This window comes from Cervus elaphus, chromosome 30 (assembly GCF_910594005.1).
Source record: "Cervus elaphus chromosome 30, mCerEla1.1, whole genome shotgun sequence".
NCBI classification, from domain to species: Eukaryota; Metazoa; Chordata; class Mammalia; order Artiodactyla; family Cervidae; genus Cervus; species Cervus elaphus.
This window is the reverse complement of record NC_057844.1, coordinates 72580142-72604347: the sequence shown is the minus strand read 5'-3', so window position 1 is coordinate 72604347 and position 24206 is coordinate 72580142. Positions and strand designations below refer to the sequence as shown.

Here is a 24206-nt window from a genome sequence, read left to right as displayed (position 1 = left end):
GTTCACAAAATATTTTTATTCTACTAGTAACTAAATTAAATGAACTTTTATAAAATGTTACCTCCTTGAAATTAAATCCTCATATCACAAAAATAAAAGAGAAAAAAATGTGAGAAGGCTGAAGTATCTCCGTTTCCATTTTATCAAACAGTTGACAATGTTTAGTAAACCACCATTATCCTTCCAAATATACATCCAAAAGCTCACCACCAAAAAGACCCATGTAAGCAGCTTTACATATTTCGTAGAGCTGTTTTAAAGTCACATCAACTTTTCACATGAAGATATCAAAATCAACATTGTATGTAAATTAAACACCATGGACAACGAGCCAGGTCAAGATGGATAATTATTAGAAGGTAAGAATCATAATTTTATGTTTTCTTAATAAAGCATTAACAAAATAATCTAGTAAACTGTGAATTCCACTGGAATTTCCACTGGAAATTTCACTTCACATGATTTCCTCTATAAAACTATCAGAAAGTAGCCATTCTACACCCATAAAGAGTTTAACACCAAGATAAAATGAGACTGTACAAAGCACTGTGAAAATGATAAGTATGAGTTATGATTGCTTCCATTTGAATATGTTATTAGACTTCCTTCTGATACCCTCACACCCTGTCATTAAGTCCTTGCTGAGGCAGATGTAGATTTCTTTATCTAGAACCATCTAAATTGTATCAACTCTTCATCTGGCTTCTTCCCTAAAAACTTCTTACTCTAAACACTCATCTTTCCTCCCAAACATCATTTCTCCTTTTGCTGCAACCAACTTTTATCTTTTACCCCATTATCTAACCTCTAGAGTTTTCTTGCCCCACCCCCCAAAAAAGGCAATAGCAAATAAACATAGCAAAGCAAGCAATGTATAAAAATATGCAAGACCCACCCCATCACACCTTCAGTAATTTTACTGAAAATTTCAGTCCCAACTTCTGTTCTGTATAAATGCCATCTTTCAATTAAGAGTAGAAAACCCCAGAGTCAATCTGATTTTATGCTACCTCGGATTTTTGGGGTATATAACATGTCAAAGCATATAAACATACCTCATAGGAAAAGGCAGTAACTGTCAGGCTTGTCGGCTGCAAGAGCAAAAAAACTTACCTCTAAAATCTTATCAAGGAAGGTTATAGCAGCAGTAAAATCTGAGCTCTCAAAGGCATCCAGTGCTTGTGAGCGCAAACGCTGCATTTCATCAGATTTGATTAGCTGGGACTGGGCTTCCTTTTCTTCATTTTCACTTGGATTTGACTTGAGCTGTAACAAGAAGAAGAAATTAAACAGGGCTTTTTTTTTTTTAGACTAACAATCATAATATACACAATGATCTGAACTTTGTGAACATTCCAGTTTACTGCGGGATCAGTAGGGAAACACGGGCACACCAGGCCCCCCCACGACTAGCCCAGGCGCTGACCACCGTGGGAAGCAGCAGCCAAGGCATCTTTATTCCCACCCGCGTGATGTGCGAGAGCGGGCAGCGTGGCTGGAGTCGGAAGACCTGGGGCGCCACGACTTTCCGGGAAGCAGTGGATTTAGGGCTGGGAAAAGGGAGAGAATGAAGGGAAACACCACTCTCACTCTCTGACATGTGGCTCTGCAGAAACACTTGAGCTTCATGTGTTTTGCTTTCTAGTTATGTTTCTTAAGAATTTATTTTTTAAGTATAAAATAATTGTACCACAATACTGAAAGGCATAGGGAAAATGAAGGAAAGGGAAGTTTTTTAGAGGTATAAGAAAACATTTGATGCTAGAGGGGTTGAGGTACAATTTTTCTCTTTACAGAGAAAAATAAGAGAGTAACAGCTTATTTAAAAGGCCTATGAAGTGGCTTTAGGAGGTCTGTATACTGTCTTTTTTTTTAAAGACAACTTCAACTAGGTATAGTTTATATATCATAAAATTCATTCATTCTGAATGTGCAATTTTATGATTTTTAACAAACTTACAAAGCATGCAACCATTCCCACAGTTTTAGGCCGTTTCTGCCACCTCAGTGAGATCCCTGTGTCTGCTTACAGCTCACTCCCGCCCCCAGCCGGGCCTCTAGCACAGTCACTCTTAACAGTTTCTTCCTCCAGATGGAAAAATCCTAAGCCTAATGGCTCAGAAAAAAAAAGGTGCCTACATTAAGAAACTACTGACTTTTTATAAAAAATTTTTGAGATTACAGTTTATATTTAATTCCTGAAATCTAATGTTCCTACTAAGATGGAAATTGCAGTTAATGGGCTCTCTCCCATTTTGGGTGAGGTGCAAACGCCAGTAGGTTATTTCTAGAAATGTCTCTCCTTCAGTTCTCCAGTCACACCATTTCCCCTTTCAGCGGACTCATGTCTAAAAAACACCTCCACCAGCTAGCTGGTGGAGAGAACACTGCAGATGAAAAACCTTAAGAATATTAATTTTTGGTAAAGGGTCTGCATTTCTCCATTTTGTTTCTTAGAGGATACTTCATATATTTTTTCTGTCTTTTTATCTTTGGTTTTTTCTATCTTTGGTTTTTGAAGGAATGGCTAGGACTCCAAATATTCATAGCTGACTACAAACTGGTAACCTCAGCTCACTCTGGGAGTGGGTTTTCCCTGCGTGATTAAATTGTCCAATTTGAGGAAGCTGCTCTGCTCTGGGCCATGGCATGCTTGTCTTTGTTTTACCATCCTCGAGGTAGTCGAATCCTTCCGATGAAACACCACAGTGGAAGGAGTATTAAACGTGTGTGTACTGTCACTTTGCTCTGGGTAAAGGTAGATGTTTTTTGATAACTGCCTCCTCTGGATGGAATTTGCATCTCTTCTCTCCCAAACTGTAGAGTCTGTCCTCCTCCACACAATCTTCCCTGTAGGCAGGTGAGGGAGGGCAAGGGTGAGGATGGAGGACTCAGCCTCACTCCATGGTCAGACAATGGGGATGGGAAAAGAGCAGAGGGCTCGGGTCATCAGGGCCTCATCAGGGCCTCATCGGGGCAGGGAAGGAAGGGGGGTGGGGGTGGAGGAGAAAGAGAAGATTCTTCCAAAAAGGTTTAAGAAAGAAGTTTGAGGAACAAACTAAAGATTGAAACTTATAACTCGGGAGAGTTTCAAAGAGGATTAAGTGAGATGAAGGTTTTCACTCTTTTCCCAAGGTTGCTGGCTCTTCTCAACTACCCTCTCATGTTCGAGGACAGTCACACATGGAAACTGAACGCTGCTGCTACTTCCCTACCTCCTTTTGTCATGTTTCTTGATATCCCTTCTCTTCTTTGGTATTTTACATTTCAGCCAAACCTTTACCTATCTTACAATACTTTATTTCTTATTTACCATGGTCACTATCTTACGAAGAAAAAAATAATAATGAACATAGATGCAAAAATCCTCAACAAAATACTAGCAAACTGACTCCATCAGCACATTAAAAGGATCATACACCATGATTAAGTGGGATTTATTCAAGGAATACAAGGACTTTTCAACATCTGCAGATCAATGATATATCACACTGACAAATTAAAGAATAAAAGCCATATGATCATCTCAATAGATGCATAAAAAGGCTTGTGATAAAACTCAACATTTATTAATAATTAACAAAAAAAAAACCTCTTCATAAAGTAGGCACAGAGGGAATATAACTCAGCATAATAAAGGCCATATCTGACAAATCCACAGCTAACATCACACGCAACAGTGACAAGCTGAAAGCATTTCCTGTAAGATTTGGGCAAGACAAGGATGCCCACTCTCACCACTTTTATTCAACATAGTTTTGGAAGTCATAGCCACAGCAGTCAGAGAAGGAAAAGAAATAAAAGGAATCCAACTTGGAAAATAAGTAAAACTGTCACTATTTGCAGAGGACATGATACTACATACAGAAAATCCTAAAGAGGCCACCAGAAAACTACTGGTGCTAATCAATGAATTTGGTAAAGTTGCAGGATACAAAATCAATGCATAAGAATCTAAGAGATGAATATTCATTTATCTGTGTGTATAATTCTATACAATTTTCCCTGTATCCATTAACACAGTCAAGATACTGGTAGACTGTATCAATGTCAATATCCTGGTTACAATATCATAGTTTCCTAAGATATCAGCACTGGGGAAAACGGGTTACTAAGTAAAGGGTACACAGGATCTCTCTGTACTATTAATTACAACTGCATGGGAATCTATAATTCTCTCAATAAAAATGTCAAATAAAAAGGAAAGATCATTCAGTACAGGTGTACATTCTCATGGAAGAACGCTGTGACAAGAGCAGCAAGGGCAGGTTTAAGAACACATGAGCAGAAGTGTGACTGTCAGACAACAATTACAAGTGTGAAGCTTCATGAACATCCCCTTTTCATTCCCGAGAGGTTTTAATACTGATGACAGAGAAGACATTAACTCAAGACACATCCACACTTTACCGAAAGGATACATCCAATGCCCAGTAAGGACTAATCTGTGCTAACGCTTTATTCTAAATTGTGGTATTTCTAAAAGAGTACTCTAGTCTTTGTAACTGGAAAAAGAACTCTAAGTTTAAGCACTTATTAAAAAGAAGGAAACTAATTATTATGTTTTACCACTCATCCATTTAACAAATGTTTACACAACACTTGCTGTGTATCTAGAGGACTGGGCCAGGTAAAGTTTCTCCAGCACCACTGACTCCCTGCCGCCTGTCCTTCAGCCTCCTCTCTAACAAGTTCCCAAGCAGCAGGGAATATCAGATAAACATAAAATGACACTGAATCTTTTTGTTTGTTTATTTTAAGCAGAAGAGCATACATGGCTGAAGAGCAGTCCCCGAGGGTCCAGTGTGCAGCCAGCAGGGGGCAGTGCGGAGCCTCTGCATTTTGCTCCAGGTTCCCCAGAAGACGGGACACACTGGCTCCTGCCCCAGTGCCCACTGATACCCAGGCACTTGCTTCCTCCCTCCCTGTCACCTCTCTCTCTTTAGGTCAGGAGATGCCTTCTTTTATGGCACTTGATCTATGAAGCTCCAAGTGTGAGAAACCCCCCATTTGTTACAGGCCGTCTGACCCAGGGCCTCTGTACTACCGGCACGCTGACCACCTTGCGGGCCTGGAGCCTCCTCTGAAGGCGCAGGGGCTTCTGGACAGAGCTGCTATCAGTTATCATGTGTCAGTGAAAGATGGGGTCACAATGGCAATTTGTCAGGTGCCCTCCAGGCAGATTTCACCGGTGTGCGATGCTGAACAGTGTACCACAGGGTTTTCGATTTGAGGAATCAATAAAGCACAAAAGATAAATGATGGCAAAATGCTGACAATGACACTGAATTTTATTAAGACCATGAGTGTCAGCTTCTGATTCAATACAATTAATATCTAATGTGCTCTGGATCTGTCTGCATATGACTGAGTATTGTGACAAAGGTTATGCAAACAGAAGTTTTACTTTTATTTTCATAGTGGTTGTCATCCTAGTAACTAAGCATTCTGATAAACTATAAAAATGCAAATAATAAACAATGAAAGACACACACACACACACACACACACACACATATGTGTATAAATATCTCTTTTCTAGAACACTCCAGAATCAAATCCATGTGAAACAAAACAAGTGGGTCTTAAAACAAGCCCCATGAGGGTATGAAGACATCCTCTAGCTGTGTCTCTTCAAACCCTTTCTCAGGGTATAATCCCTTCAATTCCATGTAACCTGTAACATCTCCCTCAACAAATCCAAGATGATTCACACTTTGTAAAGTAGCTACATGGCTGATTACAAAATTTCCTGTTGAGAATCTGTTTCACTATCCCTTTCAAATCAGATAAAGGGTTTCCTGGGTCACTCGGGCAACTTTCAGAATAGCTCAGCTGACATGTCTAGATCTCATGGAGGACAAAGCAGAACATGAGCTGTATAAACTGAGTGAGGATTACTTATCTGTTCCATACACTTTATCTCCCATCCGTTTAAGTGATTCTTTGATGTCATCCACTAAATATTAATTCAGGAACTATGATTCTTACATACACAAATCAAACAATTTTCCTTTTCAGGTATAAAACTATTAAAATGTCTTAATATATAAAAAAATAAGTTCAGTATGTTCACTCAAAATAAATCTTAGCAGAGCCACATAAAAACTGAACTTAACTTACCACTTTTTTAAAATCATCTTCTGCTTCATCAAGTTTTCCTTGTTTGAGTAATAAGTGACCTCGCTGTAATCTTGCCTAAAAAAGAAAAAAAAAAAGAGTATACTGAGTATACTAAATTTTCTTTAAACCCAAAGTATAAAACTAAATAAGCTAATGAAATACGAATTTTTCTTATACCCATATGACTTGGCCCTCTGAGAATAATTCCTGGAACCAATGACTACTTCTAAATTTTGTTAAGAGTCTGCTTCCTTAAAAATATTTTTTACTATATCAAATAAATAAAATCTTGCACATGAATGCTCAAAGCGACAGGCAGAAAGTAGAAACAAGCCAAAGTCCCATCAACTAATAAATTAAGAAGCCAATATGATATGTCCATACAATAGAAAATTATTCAGGCATAAAAAGAGATGAAGTACTGACAGATGCCACAATGTTGATGAACCTTGAAAACATTACACTAGATGAAAGAAGTCAGACACAAAAGGCGATGTGTTGTATGATTCTGTTCACATGAAATATCCAAGACAGACAAATCCAGAGAGACAGAGAGAAGTGAGAGAAGAGAAGAGAGGGAAGTGGTTGCCGAGGGCTAGGACAGAAGTGGGAGGTGACAGCTAATGGGGACAGGGCTTCCTTAGGGCTCATAAAGATGTTCTGGAACTAGGTAATAGTGATGTTTGCAGAGCCTTGTGAATACACTACAATAAAAACTGCCGAACTGCACACTTTAAAGAAGGGTGAATTTGACGATATGTGAGTTGTATCTCACTTAAAAAGTATTTTAAGCCATCATAGTAACTTTTTGTAATTCTAATAAAACTTGTGTAACTTGGGACTTTACCAATCAAAGCTCTGGACATAGTTTTTGTTTTTTATTAACTCTTAATGCACATGTTTACTCCACTATAACCAGAATAACAATGCCTCTTTAACATCCATCAGTCAACTCTGATATTCCTCTACTAATGTGCACAGTCCCATCTCTTCCAAGAATACCAACTCTCTGATGACGAACATCTACCATAGACAGAAACCACACCAATATTTGACTAAGACATATTATTACTTTCACAATACATAAAAATTTCCCTAATCCTATGTTAAATGCATCAACACACATAAAAAGCAAAAGTAAAGCCACTTCAACTGGCTAATAAATACTATAATACTAGGAAAATAAGCTACTTAACCTTTGTGGACGGTTATGCTTAGTTGGGTAAAGTAATAAACAAAATTTGACACTTGCGAATTCTATCTTAAAATAATACAATTATTTCAAACCAAACATTCACCCACATCTAATCAGTCATCTCAAATCCTTTCTGGATTACAGCAGGACACAAACACACAAATAAATGAACTGCCAAATTAATTTTGAGACAATATAATTGGGTCCTTTTATTTTAAGCCATTACAGTGACCTGCCAACTGTCAAGATATCCTATTAGACCATAAATGCCTCCACTTCTGAAGCTTGAGTGTTGGTTCAGGGCAGGACTCTGTCTAATTCACACTGTGTCCTGATCACAGACCACTGTTTAACTGCGTTGCTCTCTCTGCTTTATTCTTCCCACTACAGCCTTGACTGAAACTGCCATCCGTCACCTGACAGCCTCTTAATTCAACAGCTTCTTCATCAGCTCATTTCTCAGCCTACACCCCATCCTCCACACAGATACCTTTCTAAACCACAAAGCTGACATCACTGCCACACTTCTGGGCTTCTCTGGTAGCTCAGCTGGTAAAGAATCCGCCTGCAACACAGGAGATCCTTGTTCGATGCCTGGATTGGCAAGATCCCCGGAGAAGGGATAGGCTACCCAGTCCAGTATTCCTGGGCTTTCCTAGTAGCGCAGACGATAAAGAATCTGCCTGCAATGCTTCTAAAAATCACCTAATGTCCCACTCCACTGTGCCTCCTTCACACATACCTATGACTCCGAGGACTGAATTTCTCTTGTTGCCCAGTCCACTACATCACAGTGGCTTTCTACATCCTCCAGTTATGCCTAGCATGCCAATTTTCACCTTAAGAAACAAATTACCTCTTCCAAGTTTCCTTAAGTTTTCCTTTTAAGAAAGTTTAGGTGCACTTACTGCAGTGAAATCCATCTTCAATTCAATCACTTTAGTTAAATCAGGAAGTGCTGCTTTTGATTTGCCCATAGCTAAAAAGACAGTAGCTCTCCGATAGTAAGCAATATAGTTATCAGGGTCACCATCTGAAAATTAAAATAATAAATATTAACTTGCAGTACTTTATTCAAAAAAACCAAATCACCTTAACAGTATTAAAGTTTGTACTTCTACTAAGAAAAGCATTAAGAAAAGAACTTCTTCATCAATACTGGGTCATTTTGCCTAACAAGATCACTGCAAATAAATCCAGAACACAGGTTCAGCAAACTGTAGCCTTTAAGCCAAAAGCAAGCCACAGACTAAGTTTTTACACTTTTAAAGAGCTGCCCAAATATAGAAAAATATAGACACTATACAGCTGCAAAGCCTAAAATATTTATTATCTGGCCCCTTAGGGGAAAAGTTTGCCAACTTCTGATCTAGAATATTAACTATATTCAGCTCAACTTTTATAAGTATGCAATTGTGTTTGTCTTTGTTGAAATTTTCTTAAGTGAAATACTGATTGAGAATATGGACTCTACACTGATTCACAGGATTTTAGAATATTACAGACTCCCAATTACAATGATACACTGAATGTGCAATCCCTGCTCTTTCCCAAACTCCAACTAAAATGGCAGTGAAGAAATCAGGGTATGGACCACCGGACAAAGGAGAATGGAAAGGAGAGCGAGACCAGAGAGCAAGGTGAGAGTCAATAACAACATCTGAAAGAAGGTAAGCAGACAGAAAAGAAAAAGGAAAGGAAGCAAAAGGGAAGGAAAAGGAGGAGAAAGAGAAGGAGGGACAGAAGGAAGAAGGGAGCAAAGAAGGCAAGGAGGAAGGTATTAGCGAGGAAGTGGAGATGGGAGCCCTTGTGCGCTGTAGGAGGGAATGTGAAATGGTGCGGCTACTGTGGTATAAAGACTCCTTAAAAACTAAACACAAAACTACCATATGAACCACCAATTCCATTTCTAGGTATACATATTCACAAGAAATGAAAGCTGATTGCCAAGATGTGGAAGCAATCCACGTGCCCGTCAACAGATGATGGATACAGAAGATGTGGTGTAAAAAAGAATGAAATCTCGCCATTTGCAGCAACATGAATGGTCTGGGAGGGCATTATGCTAAGTGAAGTAAGTCAGACAGAGAAAGACAAATACTGTATAATATCACATATATGGAATCTAAAATATACAACAAACTAGTGAATATAACTAGACTCACAGATATAAAGAAGCAGACTCACAGATACAAAGAACAAGCTAATGGTTACCAGCGGGAAGAGGGAAGATGGGAGGGGCAATATAGAGATAGGGGACTAAGCGGTACAAACTATTAAGGTATAACCTTGAAGAAAAAGAACTGAAAGCTGATAACTATATACCTATATTCAGAGCAGCATTATTCACAACAGCCCAATGGTAGAGACAACCTAAATGTCCACTGGTGGGCAATTGGATAAATAAAATGCGGTATATACAGACACTGGAATATTATTTGGCCTTTAAAAAGGAATCAAATTCTGATAAATGCTACAATGTAAATGAACCCTGAAGACACTATCCTAAGTGGAATAAGCCAGACACAAAAGACAAATATTTTATGTTCCCACTTCTAGGAGGTACCGGGAATGATCAAATTGTTAAAGAGAGATATTAGAGTGGTGGCTGCCAAGGTCTGAGAAGAGAGGGGGATCAGAAATGAGAAACAACTGCGTGATGGGCACAGAGCTTCATTCTGACATGATGAACAAGTTCTGGAGATGGATGGGGGTGATGGCTGTACCACAATGCAAATGCACTTCATGCCACTGAACCACATGCTTAAAAATGATTAAAAACAGTAAATTCTGATTTGTATATTTTACTATAATATAACAGTGAAAGAATGAGGCAGTCAGGGAAAACAAATGGCTAAATGTTTTTATGCAGAAAAACTGTCAGAGAAGATTATGTATGAAAAAGCTTGTTATTAAAGCCTATATAAAGTCTCTATATAAAATATTCTGGGGGCATTCACTTTCACTTATTTTACTATTCAGTTTTTAGGTATTTTAAGATATGAAATGGGATTGGAAGCCCAATTTATAACACTGAACCTATTAAAAATAAAGAATCAAATGTCAATGGTTCAGCATATCCAAGAATCAACGTGCTCAGTGATACAGGGTCACTTAAACGGCAAATCAAAACAGCCTTTCCTGGGTCTTCATCTTAAAATACTGTCAGTTCCTAGAACCAGTGCCCGTTTCTATATCATTATGCATGAAGGAGCAGCTGAACAAGAATTGGCTTAAGAAACATGCTTAGTTTCTCACATTATAAGATTTGATAACATTGAAAATAATAACTTTCCCTATTATCCATCCAAATACAATACAGTTCATTATATAAATCATATGCAAGTCTACATATGGAAAACGTCCAAACGTAGACTTCATTCAAAAACATGTCAAAGTGTTTTACTAGTTTATTCAAAATTTGAATATGAGAAATGAAAGTCTAATCCTAAAACTGTCAAACAATTCAAATATGAGAAAATTAGCCCTAATAAAGAAAATACAACTACTATCTGGAGAAAAACATCAGAAAGCCTATTATCAATGATGCTGTAAATGGGGGCAGTGGGAGGCAGAAAGAACACCAGCCTTGCGGAGGCACAGAAAACTTTTCATTCCTTAGCAGTGAAATGTGTGTATTACCATATGTGAAATAGATCGCCAGTGCAAGCCTGACGCATGAAACAGGGCAGTCAAAGCCAGTGCACTGGGACAACCCAGAGGGGTGGGATGGGGAGGCAGGCAGGAGGGGGGTTTAGGATGGGGAACACATGTATACACACGGCTGATTCATGTCAGTATATGGCAAAAACCACCACAATATTGTAAAATAATTAGCCTCCAATTAAAATAAACAAATAAAAAACTTTTCATTCTTGCTCTCAGCTAACCCAACTCTACCCCTTCATTCATTCAAACTCAGCACCACCAGAGACTAAAATAATAATAGTAATAACAACAGTAAGATAGTACCTATCCTTAAGAAGTTTATGGTCTTCTACACTGGAATGTGACCTTGGGAAAGTCACTAGAATACTCTGCTTCCTTTTGTGTAAATGTCAAGAGTAATGTTCATCCCCTTTACACAAGCGAAGTTGAAATTCAATGAGAAAGCACCACAATATGTTTAAGTGCCAAATGAACGCAACCATGGATTTAGCAAAATTATGTTAAGTGTGATACTGGTTTTCTTACCAAGCAACTGAAGAAATCTATCATTTCATTCACGCCCACCATTTAATCCACCACTTTAGACATTCATTCGTGCCAGATATATGTAAGACATTCTGCAAGGTCTACCAAAGAAATGTTTTCAGACCCTAGGAGTCACTCACTATCCACGCTAAGACCATGCTGCAGAAACGAGAGGTGGGGCATCCTGACTGCAGGAAACCTGCACTGTGGCTTCTTAAGGATAAAATGTCTAAACAAAACTTGTGCCAGACTACTTCATAAAAATGAAACAGAGGCGAGACTTCCCTGGTGGTCCAGTGGTTAAGAATCGGCCTTGCAATGCAGGGGATGTGGCTCTGATCCCTGGTCAGGAAACTAAGACCCCACATGTCACAGAGCAATTAAGCCTGCGCGCCCAAAGAAGATCCCACGTGTCCCCAGCTGAGACCTGATGCAGCCAAATCAAAAAACATATATTAAAAAAAAGTGAAATAGATATAACTGTTTTAGAAGACTATTTAAAAAGTGACACCAACACTCTTCTCAAATCACACTGTTTCCAACCCAAACACTTCCAAATCATAAAACTCCTGCCAAAAAATATCTACATGCCAGATGCAAAAACATTTCAAACCACATCACCAACAGATCTGTACTATAGTTATCTGTGCTGCTACTGAGTTTTAATACATAAACATTTTTCTGTGCAAAAATGTATTTATAAAATATACCATGCTTAAGTAATTTTCAAAATGCAAGCCACGTAATTTTTCAAAAATGAAAATGAGAAAAGGATATCACAACCATAAATACTGTCAGCTATAACATTATAATAAAAAATGATGCATTGATACACCTGATGCCACCACCCAAATTGTATTACAAACTCTAACATCAATTTCTAATATAGGAAAAGTTAAAAAGATAAAGTACATTATGAAATTTAGAAGTTTGGAAGTATAAACATTTAATGAATGTTTTATATAGTCAGTTTAAAGCAATGTACTAAATTATGGGTGATATTTTAGAACTATGGACAGAGGTTCCTGACACTGTACAGGAGGCAGTGATCAAGACCATCCCCAAGAAAAAGAAATGCAAAAAGGCATAATGGTTGTCTGAGGAGGCCTTACAAATAGCTGTGAAAAGAAGAGAAGTGGAAAAACAAAGGAGAATAGGAAAGATATACCCATTTGAATGCAGAGTTCCAAAGAATAACAAGGAGAGATAAGAAAGCCTTCTTCAGTGATCAATGCAAAGAAACAGAGGAAAACAACAGAATGGGAAAGACCAGAGATCTCTTCAAGAAAATCAGATACCAAGGGAACGTTTCATGCAAAGATGGGCACAATAAAGGACAGAAACGAAAAGAAAAAAAAAAAGAAAGGACAGAAATGGTACGGACCTAACAGAAGCAGAAGATATTAAGAAGAGGTGGCAAGAATACACAGAAGAACTATATAAAAAAGATCTTCATGACTCAGATAACCACAATGGTGTGATCACTCACCTAGAGCCAGACATCCTGGAATGTGAAGTCAAGTGGGCCTTAGGAAGCATCACTACCAACAAAGCTAGTGGAGGTGATGGAATTCCAGTTGAGCTATTTCAAATCCTAAAGATGATGCTGTGAAAGTGCTGCACTCAATATACCAGCAAATTTGGAAAACTCGGCAGTGGCCACAGGACTGGAAAAGGTCAGTTTTCATTCCAATCCCAAAGAAAGGCAATCCCAAAGAATGTTCAAACTACTGCACAACTGTACTCATCTCACAAGCTAGCAAAGTAATGCTCAAAATTATCCAAGCCAGGCTTCAGCAATACGTAAACGGTGAACTTCCAGATGTTCAAGCTGGATTTAGAAAAGGCAGAGGGACCAGAGATCAAATTGCCAACATCTGCTGGATCATCGAAAAAGCCAGAGAGTTCCAGAAAAACATCTACTTCTGCTTTATTGACTATGCCAAAGCTTTCAACTGTGTGGATCACAACAAACTGTGGAAAATTCTTAAGAGAGATGGGAATACCAGACCACCAGACCTTCCTCCTGAGAAATCTGTATGCAGGTCAAGAGCAACAATTAGAACTGGACATGGAACAACAGACTGGTTCCAAATCGGAAAAGGAGTATGTCAAGGCTGTATACTGTCACCCTGCTTATTTAACTGATATGCGGAATACATCATGTGAGACACTGGGCTGGATGAAGCACAAGCTGGAATCAAGATTGCCGGGAGAAATATCAATAACCTTAGATATGCAGATGACACCACACTTACGGCAGAAAGTGAAGATGAACTAAAGAGCCTCTTGATGAAAGTGAAAGAAGACAGTAAAAAAGTTGGCTTAAAGCTCAACATTCAGAAAACTAAGATCACAGCATCTGGTCCCATCACTTCATGGCAAATAGATGGGGAAACAGTGGAAACAGTGACAGACTTTATTTTCTTGGACTCCAAAATCACTGTAGATGGTGACTACAGCCATGAAATGAAAAGACACTTGCTCCTTGGAAGAAAAGTTATAACCAACCTGGACAGCATATTAAAAAGCAGAGACATTACTTTGCCAACAAATGTCTGTCTAGTCAAAACTATGGTTTTTCCAGTAGTCATGTATGGATGTGAGAGTTGGACCATAAAGAAAGCTGAGCACCAAAGAATTGATGCTTTTCAACTGTGGTGTTGGAGAAGACTCTTGAGAGTCCCTTGGACTGCAAGGAGATCCAACCAGTCCATCCTAAAGGAGATCAGTCCTGGGTGTTCATTGGAAGGACTGATGCTGAAGCTGAAGCTCCAATACTTTGGCCACCTGATGCAAAGAGCTGACTCATCTGAAAAGACCCTGATGCTGGGAAAGATTGGAGGTGTGAGGAAAAGGGGACGACAGAGCATTAGTTGGTTGGATGGCGTCACCGACTGGATGGACATGAGCTTGGGTAAGCTCCGGAGGTTGGTGATGGACAGCGAAGCCTGATGTGCTGCAGTCCACAGGGTCGCAAAGAATTGGACACGACTGAGCGACTGAACTGAAATGAAATTATGGGTGATATTTTACCACAAAAAAAAAAAAATTGTACCTTTTACAGTAGCACAGTTCTTTGATCTTTTGATCTGCAGCAATAACTACAGTAACTGCACAACCTGCTGGTCTAGAAGTCAGGAGACCTGGGCTCACTCACTGTTTGCAAGAGGCTGTCACTACCTTACAGGTTATCTGAAGCAGTCAACATGGCCACACTGAATTTGATGTTTGGTAAATACGACAACTGAAATAGAAGACCTACAGTTCTCTTCTCATAAACAAATATCTCTTAAAGAGATTCAACAGGCCATGATACTACATCACCCCATCCTTACCTACTATATAGTCCCATCAACTATAATTTAAACTCTCTTATCTACAGTTAATTATAAAGTATCAGTGTTTTATATAAACTAAAACAATGAAAGTCTCAAAACATACAGGTCTTCCTCAAATTATACTAAGTGTACCATTTGAGAATCACTGCTACTTGCCAAATTATCATGAAGAGAATGACTTTACTATTCAAATTCTGAATGCATTAGCAGTGTCTCACTTTCTCCCTTTTCTGAATTTCACAAATAAATTACCATGTTTTAGCATTACTAATTTATGTCTTTCAGTGTAGACGATAAATATTTTATTGGGTATTTTTGGGGAAGAGCCATCTGTGGAATTCTTGTATGGTAGTGAAGCTAAAGAAAAATAGGCAGTCATTTTAAACGATGCTAACAATATTCATGGCCCTTAATGTTCCTACTAATTTGTGAGATTAATGAAAGCAAATAATAAAGTACAAAATAAGTAGATGTACATGTTTCTGCAACTATTCTCGTAGTAGCAAGAAAACATTTCTTAAAAAAATAAAGACTTGCATTATCTAAGGTAATAACTGAAAAAATGTTAATTGTCATGCTGCAGCACTGAAGACAACTCAAATCACTGGAAAAAGTGTGGACTTGGGAGTGACCCGGTCACACAGTACAAGGTCTCTCGTGAAAAGTAACTAGTGCAAACTGTCATGCCAACTAACTGACTTTCCAAGGTCAGCTAATCATCAAAAGTTCACATAGTTAAGAAAACCCTATTAACATACTAATTCTGCTTTTAGAAAAGTCTTAATTTTCAAAGACACAATATTTCTATATACCTTACACATGTGATTGTCACCTATTTTCAAAGAAATCTTTATACACAGTTCTCTCATCTGATCTTCTCAGAATGTCCTTTTTTGAGTGGCAGGGTAAAAATTGCTGGGAACATGCAGGTCACTTCTAATTTAAGCCTACATTTTCTTACATGACTTGACCAATGTCACAGAATTATCCAGCAGCAAAGCTATGATTAAAATCTGGGTTTCCTATTATTCTAGAGAGTTAGTAACATCAGTAATAAAAATCTAAAAAGCATGAAGAAAAACATCACCAAGCCAAAACCTAACTACTTTTTGCTTATATAGTAAATCACAATAGAATAATTCTTCTAGTGAGCAGAACTGTATCTGATTAAAAATACACCACTCCTTACTCTGCAGGTTCACTTGTCACTCTTAACCATCCTAAATAAAGGTGAGAATATATAAGTAAATTAAAAAGGAATGAAGAATAGCAATGTCAAAAAGATTATGTAGTGACTTATACGAAAATCTTTAAGACCTCATTCACACCCTATTAACATTTACTCTGGTCATCTCATCTCTCACAGTCCTGTAAGATTAAACACTACAAAGACAGTTGATGCTACAGGCAGACACAAGCAAGCAATAAAAAGTAACAGATTAAGGGGTGGAGGGAGTCTAAAGAACAATAAACAGGCAATGAACTGCAGGATTCCCCCAAAGGCCTCCAAGTAACTATTACATCATTGCTCTCAAATCATCGAGAAAATTAAACTGTATTCAGTGACATCTGTTTCAGAAGGTAGAAAAATATATATATAGTACCTCCGTACCTGCAGGTTCCACAACCACAGATATGAAATATTTGGGAAAAAACTTGCTCCACAGATATTCACAGAGCATCTGCATTACATTTACATAGTATTTGCACTACATTATGTATTATAAGTAATCTAGGGATGATTTAAAGTATACGGGAGGATGTGTGTAGATTACATGCAAATACTACATCATTTTATATGAGGGACTTGAGTATCCACAGATCTTGGCATCCAAGGGGGTCCTGGAAGCAATCCCCTGAGGCCACCTAGGGATGACTATTAAGTCTCCATTACACTGAAAATTTTCTCATGTTAGACCCATATGTACTCAAGTGTTGTGTATTTAGTTTCTTAATGTATTTCACCCAGAATCCTGTAAACATTTTAAAATACTTTACTCAAACAGTAAATACTATTTATTTTAAACGTTATCCCAAAAAAGAGCTACAAGTTAGAATTCACTAAGACGGCCACTGAGTGTTTTGACTCCAAGATACAAACCTACTGCAGCGTGAAACTGAGATAACGCATCCGCGAGCTGTCCAGCTGCAAGGAGTTTCTTGCCCAATTCCAGATGCTTCTCAACATCTGCATTTACTCCACATTCAGCACCTAAAAACAAAAAAAATAACAAATTACCTTCCCATGAACCACAACTGAACTCTCATGAATACAATGTTGAAAATACAGTTGTCTGCTTTAGTCATCTACTCAGATGAAAAAAGTCACAGAAGCTGAAAAGTGAGCTAAAGAAAGCAACAGTCAAGTACAGGGCTTCATTTTATAGACTATAAGCCACCCGAAAACACACTTGTACTAACCTCATCAGTCCAAAGAACATACCTACTCTACAAAATACAAGGAAAATGGGCTAACACAGTGACTAGCAAAAATACTTAAAACTTTTTTGGCCCACAACAACAAAATTAGAACTGCTTTGTTTAACTAGAATCTCACTTTAATGAATATTAGAATCCACTATAATAATCAAGAACTTAATGAGCAACTACAGGGCACCAGGCACTGTTCTACATATTTGGGATAAGTGAGCTAAACAAACAAAAACCTCAGTCACTCGTGGCACCTGACATTATAGCAACAGGAGTCAGACATAAGTACGGGAGGTAAAAAGGAGAGCTGCTGGGTGGCGGGTCAGGAGCAGTGGGGCTTTCAGTATTAAACAAGGTGGTCAAGGGCCTCCCTGAGCAAAGACCTGCCTGAAGAAAGTGAGGACTCACCATGCAGGTATCTAGCTAGGAAAAGAGTCTGCCAAGGACAACCATCTAGTGCGAAGGCCCTGGGGTCAGGCGCCTACCAGGTATGTTCCAGGAACAGCAGGGAGGTCTGGATGACCACCACAGAGCCGACAAGGGAGATGAGAAATGAGATGAGGTCAGAGTAGTAGAGGGGCCTGGCCACGCTAGGCTTTGGTTTCACTCTGAGCAAAACGGGGACCTGGTGAGGAACTGGGAGTAGAACAGCATCGTCTGACTGACAGGCCCATTGTCACCCAACGTGCCGCCTCTCAGCTCCGCATTCATCCTCCCGCGCTGACTGTAATAATGGGCTGGCGTGGGTAAGCACTTTTCTTCACACTGAGCACAGTGCTGGGCTTTGACAGGGCGCTGCAGGAAGCTCCCCTCCTGGCTCCTCTTGCTGCTGTTCCTCTTCTCTGGCCCCTGCCGCGTGGTGTGCAGGGGGACCACCTCCAGAGGGGCCCCGTCCCCGCCACGCATCCAGGGGGCCAGCCCCTCAGCCACCCGGAGCCTCGGTCACACACGACCTCCCACGAGGACATCATACACCTGAGGAGGCGGTTTCTTGCTTCCCCGGCCACTGTGGACCAGCTCTAGCCCTGGCAACTCAGCAAACTTTTTTCTCAACAAACAGGCTGCGACTGTACTGTCTCCAATGAGGGCTGAACCCCAGCCCTGGGGAAGGGACCCCCCTCCAGGCTGGCCCTTCCTTGGGGACTGCCTCTCAGTCCTGGACTATCCCATAAAGTTCCTTTTACACCATTACAGTCGCCCTCCTATCATAACAGTTCTTTACATTAAACTTCCTCTTTTAAAACAACCATGAGGTTTCTGTCTCCTGAAGAGAACCAGACTTTCATACACAATTGCTATTGGGAGTGATTCAAGACACGGAGCCACAAAAATGGGATTTAAGGATTGGTTTGGTCATGCCCTTGAGCTTGAGCGCTGTTGCTGAATTCCGTGTCAATGAGAAATGAGTTAGTAATTTATAGCAGGTATAGAATTAATTAATGAAGATATCATTTGCAGTTGACATGCCGCAAACTGAGGCACATGGCTGGGAAACCCAAGTGGCTGCTGCACTTGACCATAATGGCAGTAATGATGAAAATAAGGACTCTGGGATAGATTCCTTGGAGCACACTAGAGAGAGTACTTAAAGAGGGAAGAAAAGCTCAGGGCTAACTCCTAGCTGAGAGATTCCACAGTAGCCCCTAAAACAAACTCTAATTTTTTGTAGCCATAGAGATGATTTAGTTGGAAGTCAAACACAAAATTTAATTTTCAAGATTGCTGAATTAAAACAATAGTTGAATTCAGAGTCTCTCCAAGTCTCTCCTAGAATATTTAGAACATATTAGTAAAGAATGGGACCCTCAAACTTAAAAATAGAGTCATCTGGTTGTAACCTACATGAAATGGACCAATTTAACCTCCCAGACCTTCTGAGCCTGCCTTACCCATAGAAGCAGATTCCCTTCCACCATCAGTGGCACCTCGCCTTCAACTGCTTAAAATTCCAAGGACAACCACTCAGGGCAGAAGTCATGAAAGGGGATGCTCACTCAGACACACCTAACCACTCCAGATGTCACCAGGCAAGTATGTTACTGTGACCTAAAGAAAACAGTTTACTACTCAATGCTCTGTCATTACCTAAATGGAAAGGGAATCTAAAAAAGATGAGATATATGTATAACTGATTCACTCTGATGTAGAGCAGAAACTAACAACATTGTAAAGCAACAATACTCCAATAAAAAAAAGCTTTTTTAAAGAAAAAATAGTTTACACAAAAGAATTGCAAGATTTTGCTGATAAAGTAGCAGAAACCCATGGAACATGTGTGGGAATGGATTCTAAAGGTTTTTAGATCAACAAGAATAGAATATAATACTGTATCTGGTCTCATTAACTGGTGTGTGCCCACTTTCTAGAATAGAGGTCAGCAAACTGCTTTTGTAAATAAAATTCTGCTGGAACACAGTCATACCCTTCACTGTACCTGGCTTAAGGCTGCTTTCATGCTATAATGCAAAGTTGAGTAGTTTCGACAAAAACCACATAGCCCACCAAACTTAAAAACAACTATAATATATTGAGAAAAGTCTTCTGTCAAAATTATCTTAAATTTTTCTCAGTACTTACAGTTAAAAGTCTCAGCTACATGGAAAATCCTTATATTGGGTAATATGCATTAAACTCATGCATTTATTCATCCCTTTCACCCAGAATTGGTCAATATTTTAAAATATTTTATTTAAACAGCAAATAATATTTATTTTAAATGCTATCCCCGAAAGGGATTATAGTATTAGAATTCACTAAGATGGCTGCTGAGTGTTTTGGTTCCAAGATAAAAACCTCCTGCAGCATGAAGCTGAGATAAAGTGGCAGTGAGCTGCCCAGCTGCAGGGAGTTTCTGATCAAGGAGAAACAGGCTCTGCTAAGAGGGTGGCTAAGAGGGGTGCACCTGGACCCTAGGGGACTCTCTGGGGCCTTAGTTCTTCTGTGCCCAACACTAAAGATTAATTTAAAATTACAGCAACCAAAAAACAGGGCAATTGAGCACTCAGACCCTTCAGAAATGAGGGTTTCGGTTACACCATCAGGAGAAGAAGCCAGAGGAGCTGAGGTTTCAGCAGAAGGCATGAGATGTATGGGACAGGAAGTTAACAAAGGATGCCATATAAATCAACTATGACCTCATGACTAATTACAGACTCAAAATGCAGCAGCTTTGCACATGTTCTCTTTGCTTGTTTATAAGCATCTGTTTATTTGTATACATATAGTCAAGCCTTACAACTCAGATGGTGTCTCAGAATTTGCCCACTAAGGTTAATCTGTGAGCCCCTAAAATTCACCTGGAATCTCCAAACTAACATTCAGGGCCCCCTGGCAGTCATTTGAGGACAGGTGTACATGTGGAAGGGGGACACACTTGGGACACTTGAAGAGCATGTTCCGAGCTGAAGTCAAACAAGGTGATTCTCCTTCTTTCTGCGTCAGCTCTCATGTTATAAACAAGTGTCCTCTATGGTTTTTACTTTCCTTCTTTTTCACTGATTTCACTGTTTAAAATGGCTCCCAAGCATAGTACTTCCTAATATTCCTAAAGGCAAGAGACTGTACTGGGCCTTTCAAAAAAAATTTGTTTGGGGAATTCCCTGGGGGTCCAGTAGTTAAGACTCTGAGCTTCCACAGTCAGGGACATGGGTTCAATCCCTGGTAGGGGAACTAAGATCCTGCAAGCTGTACGGTGCAAGCAAAACACTTTCAGGAAAAGAAAACACGTTTGTCAGATGAGCTTCATTCAGACATGAATGATAATACTGCTGGCCATGAATTCAATGTTAGCCAATTATATTAAACAAGATATTTTTAAACAGAAAGTCACAGAAAACAGGTTACATTTTGATCTGTTGACAAACTGGTAGTGACCTGAGGCCTTGCAGGATCCTAACCCTGAATTTTCTCCCAGGTGCAGTGGTTCAATATTTGTTAATTCAATGTTGATAATGACATACGGAGTATAACTACCAGGAATTGAGAATCGACTGTACTAACCATATTTTCTCCAGTTTCCATTTTTATTTTATTTACAAGCTGTTAAAATTAACTTTACAATTTAGTTTTTATATGATTAAGTCCCGAACAGGACATGGTAATTAATACAGTCAGTAATGGACACAGTGACTGCTGAAAACGTATCTTCTCAACCAGGATACAGGTGAGCGTTTTTCATTTCCAAGAAGAGCTGCACCTCGTTAGGTAGAATATAGACTCTTTTTGTTGTTCTAAAGTTCAAATGCGTGTAGAAGGTGCATGTGGAAACTAAACAGCCACAGCATTTCTCTTTCACAATAAACGTGATGTTAAGCTTTTCGCTGTGCCAAGGAGACACTGCAGGGAAAACGATCTCAACAGTCATCACTCGAGAGGGTGGGAGACAGGACTGGGGAGGAGCAGAAAGAAGTCTCTGGGGTGCCGAGAGAGTTCTAACCCTGACGGAGGCGAGGGTTACACAAGCACATGCAGGTATCAAAACCCAGCAAATATATACTCTAAAATGGACGCTTTACTGTATATAAATTTTACCCCTGCAAAAAACAACTGCTAATGATATATATGTTAAAGTATTTAGGGACATGTATACTGATACTATTTTGAAAATTATTTTTCAAAAGGATTAACGGATAGAAAAACGCCCAGATGGGTATGTATTAAAAACATGTGTAGTAATTACATTAATAGTAGAATTTAGGTGATAGGTACAGGGCTGTACACTATAAAATTGTTTCGTGTTTGATAATAAAATGTTGGAAAAGCATACAATACAGTGTTAGGATGGAATGAATACACACAGGGCTCTGAGAGGGCACAAGCAGAGGCACCCAATGCCTACAGTTAAAACTAAATAAAATTTAAAATTCAATTTGTCAGTCTCACTAGTCACAGCATAAATGCCGCTTAGCTAATGGCGAGTGTGTGGGACAGTAAGGATGATACAGAGCATTTCCCAGCATCACAGAAAGTTCTCCTGGACAGTGCTGGGGTTGGGGAGACACGGTGTTCCCTGAGGTCTCCCCTGAAGGACAAGTGGGAAGGATGGACCTGTGTAACAAGGCTAAAGAGGAAATCTAGCATTCCAAACACAAAGAACATCATATTTTATAAAAGCCAAGAACTCAAGAGTAATGAGGCTTTCAGAGAACTCAAAGTCCAGTACTGCAGCCAGCTCTCCTCTCCACCATGCCTTCATTACTGAGTGGGTATTTCTCACTACTTTCTCTGCTAGAAGATGCCAGTAAACAGCCAGAAGGGAAGAGGGAAATCAATAAAGTCCCAGTGACAGTAACTCAGGTAACATGATGCTGACTTGACCGTGGAGTAGCAGCAGTGGAAACAGAAAACAGACTGCAGAGAAAAAAATACGAGAGAGGAAAAGACTACACGCAACTTGTGTCAACTGTCTGGACACAGGGGTCAAGTGAAGAAAGAGGTGGAGTCCAGGAAGACAGCCAGATCAACTATTTGAACAACTGCCTGCCATTTCAATCATCAAAAGCTAGTGAATTCCTGATTTCATCTAATAGAGCAAAAAGCCAAATGAAATACACTTTACCTTATTCTTCACCCTACTAAACAACAAAGTAGCTTTTCATATTCCCAGTCTGAATTTTCTGTGTTTCTGTGTAGTGTTTTATTACATCAGTTGCCTGCTGGAGCCCTCTAAATCAGGAAGGAAGGAAGAAGGAACAGAAAGAGAAGAGGACACCTTAAATTGGGGGTCTCAAAAACTCAGGGTCCTAAAGCTATAATCCAAAGAGATAAAATGCACCCCTTTGTTGACAGCAGGACTATTCACAATAACCAAGACATGGAAACAATCTAAATCTCCATCGACAGATGAACGGATAAAGATGTGGTACATATACACAATGGGATACTACTCAGCCATTAAAAAGAATGAAATAAAGCCATTTGCAGTAACATGCACGGACCTAGAGATTATCAAACTAAGTGCCGTCAGTCAGAAAGACAAACACCATAATACTTAAATGTGTAATCTAAAATATGACACAGATGAACTTATCTACTTCTACAGAAACAGACTCACAGGGATAGAGAAAAGACTTGTAGTTGCCAAGGGGGACAGATGGACTGGAACTTTGGGATTAGCAGGACCTTGGGAATACCATTTTATATATAAAATGGAGAAACAAAAAGGGCCACTGTATAGCACAGATGACTATATTCAATACCCTGTGATAAACCATAAAAGGAAAGAATATGAAAAAGAATGTGTAAAAAAAAAAAAAAAAAAAGAATGTGTATTTATACATATATATGTATGTACAACTGTAACGCTGGGCTGTAGAGCAGACACTAATACAACATTGTAAATCAAGCATACTTCAGTACAATAAATTAAAAGAAAAAACAAAACTCAGGGTCCTACAAAGTCCTCTTTGTTTCGGGGCAATAATGTGAAAACGTCTAACCTATTTACAAGTATGTAGATATAAGTTGGAGAAATTAGTTAGGGGTGTTCAGTGGACTAGGAAAGCATTGTTATTTTTTCCATTTAAAATGAAGACACAGGCTCCTAACCTGTATCTTCAGAGAAATTCAGTATGCCATATAGATTTAGAAACTGATTATATTCAGAATGTGAGAGTCAACTGTAGTTTCACCTAATTCCATACCACATCCAAAAATACAACCTGCTTTTTGTAATGAAGATTACAGAACTTAATGTTTTACTTAACAGATGTTACTGAACACTGTGTATAAAATTGTGGTCTTAACAGAAATGAATAAGGTAGTCTCCTCCTCAGAAAGCAACGAGAAAACTCCTACAGGCTTTAGCTTTATGAGAACTCCCTAGCCTACAGGGCAATCACTGACTCTGAAGAGAGGCTATTTTCCAGCATCACTCTGGAGTTTCCACCACATAGTATTTACAGAATATATCATGTGAACCAGGA

General features: G+C 39.1%; 1 protein-coding gene across 1 annotated transcript in view; it reads right to left on the bottom strand.

Moving 5' to 3' along the window:
* DNAJC3 (DnaJ heat shock protein family (Hsp40) member C3) overlaps window positions 1–24206 on the bottom strand; it is a 57989-nt gene that overhangs the window by 18955 nt on the left and 14828 nt on the right. Inside the window, exons 2-5 of the mRNA XM_043892453.1 lie at window positions 16955–17065; window positions 8227–8351; window positions 6124–6198; window positions 1114–1266 (exon numbers count right to left, since the gene is read on the bottom strand). Of these exons, the coding sequence (XP_043748388.1) occupies window positions 1114–1266; window positions 6124–6198; window positions 8227–8351; window positions 16955–17065 (464 nt within the window). The remainder of the gene's footprint in view (window positions 1–1113; window positions 1267–6123; window positions 6199–8226; window positions 8352–16954; window positions 17066–24206) is intronic.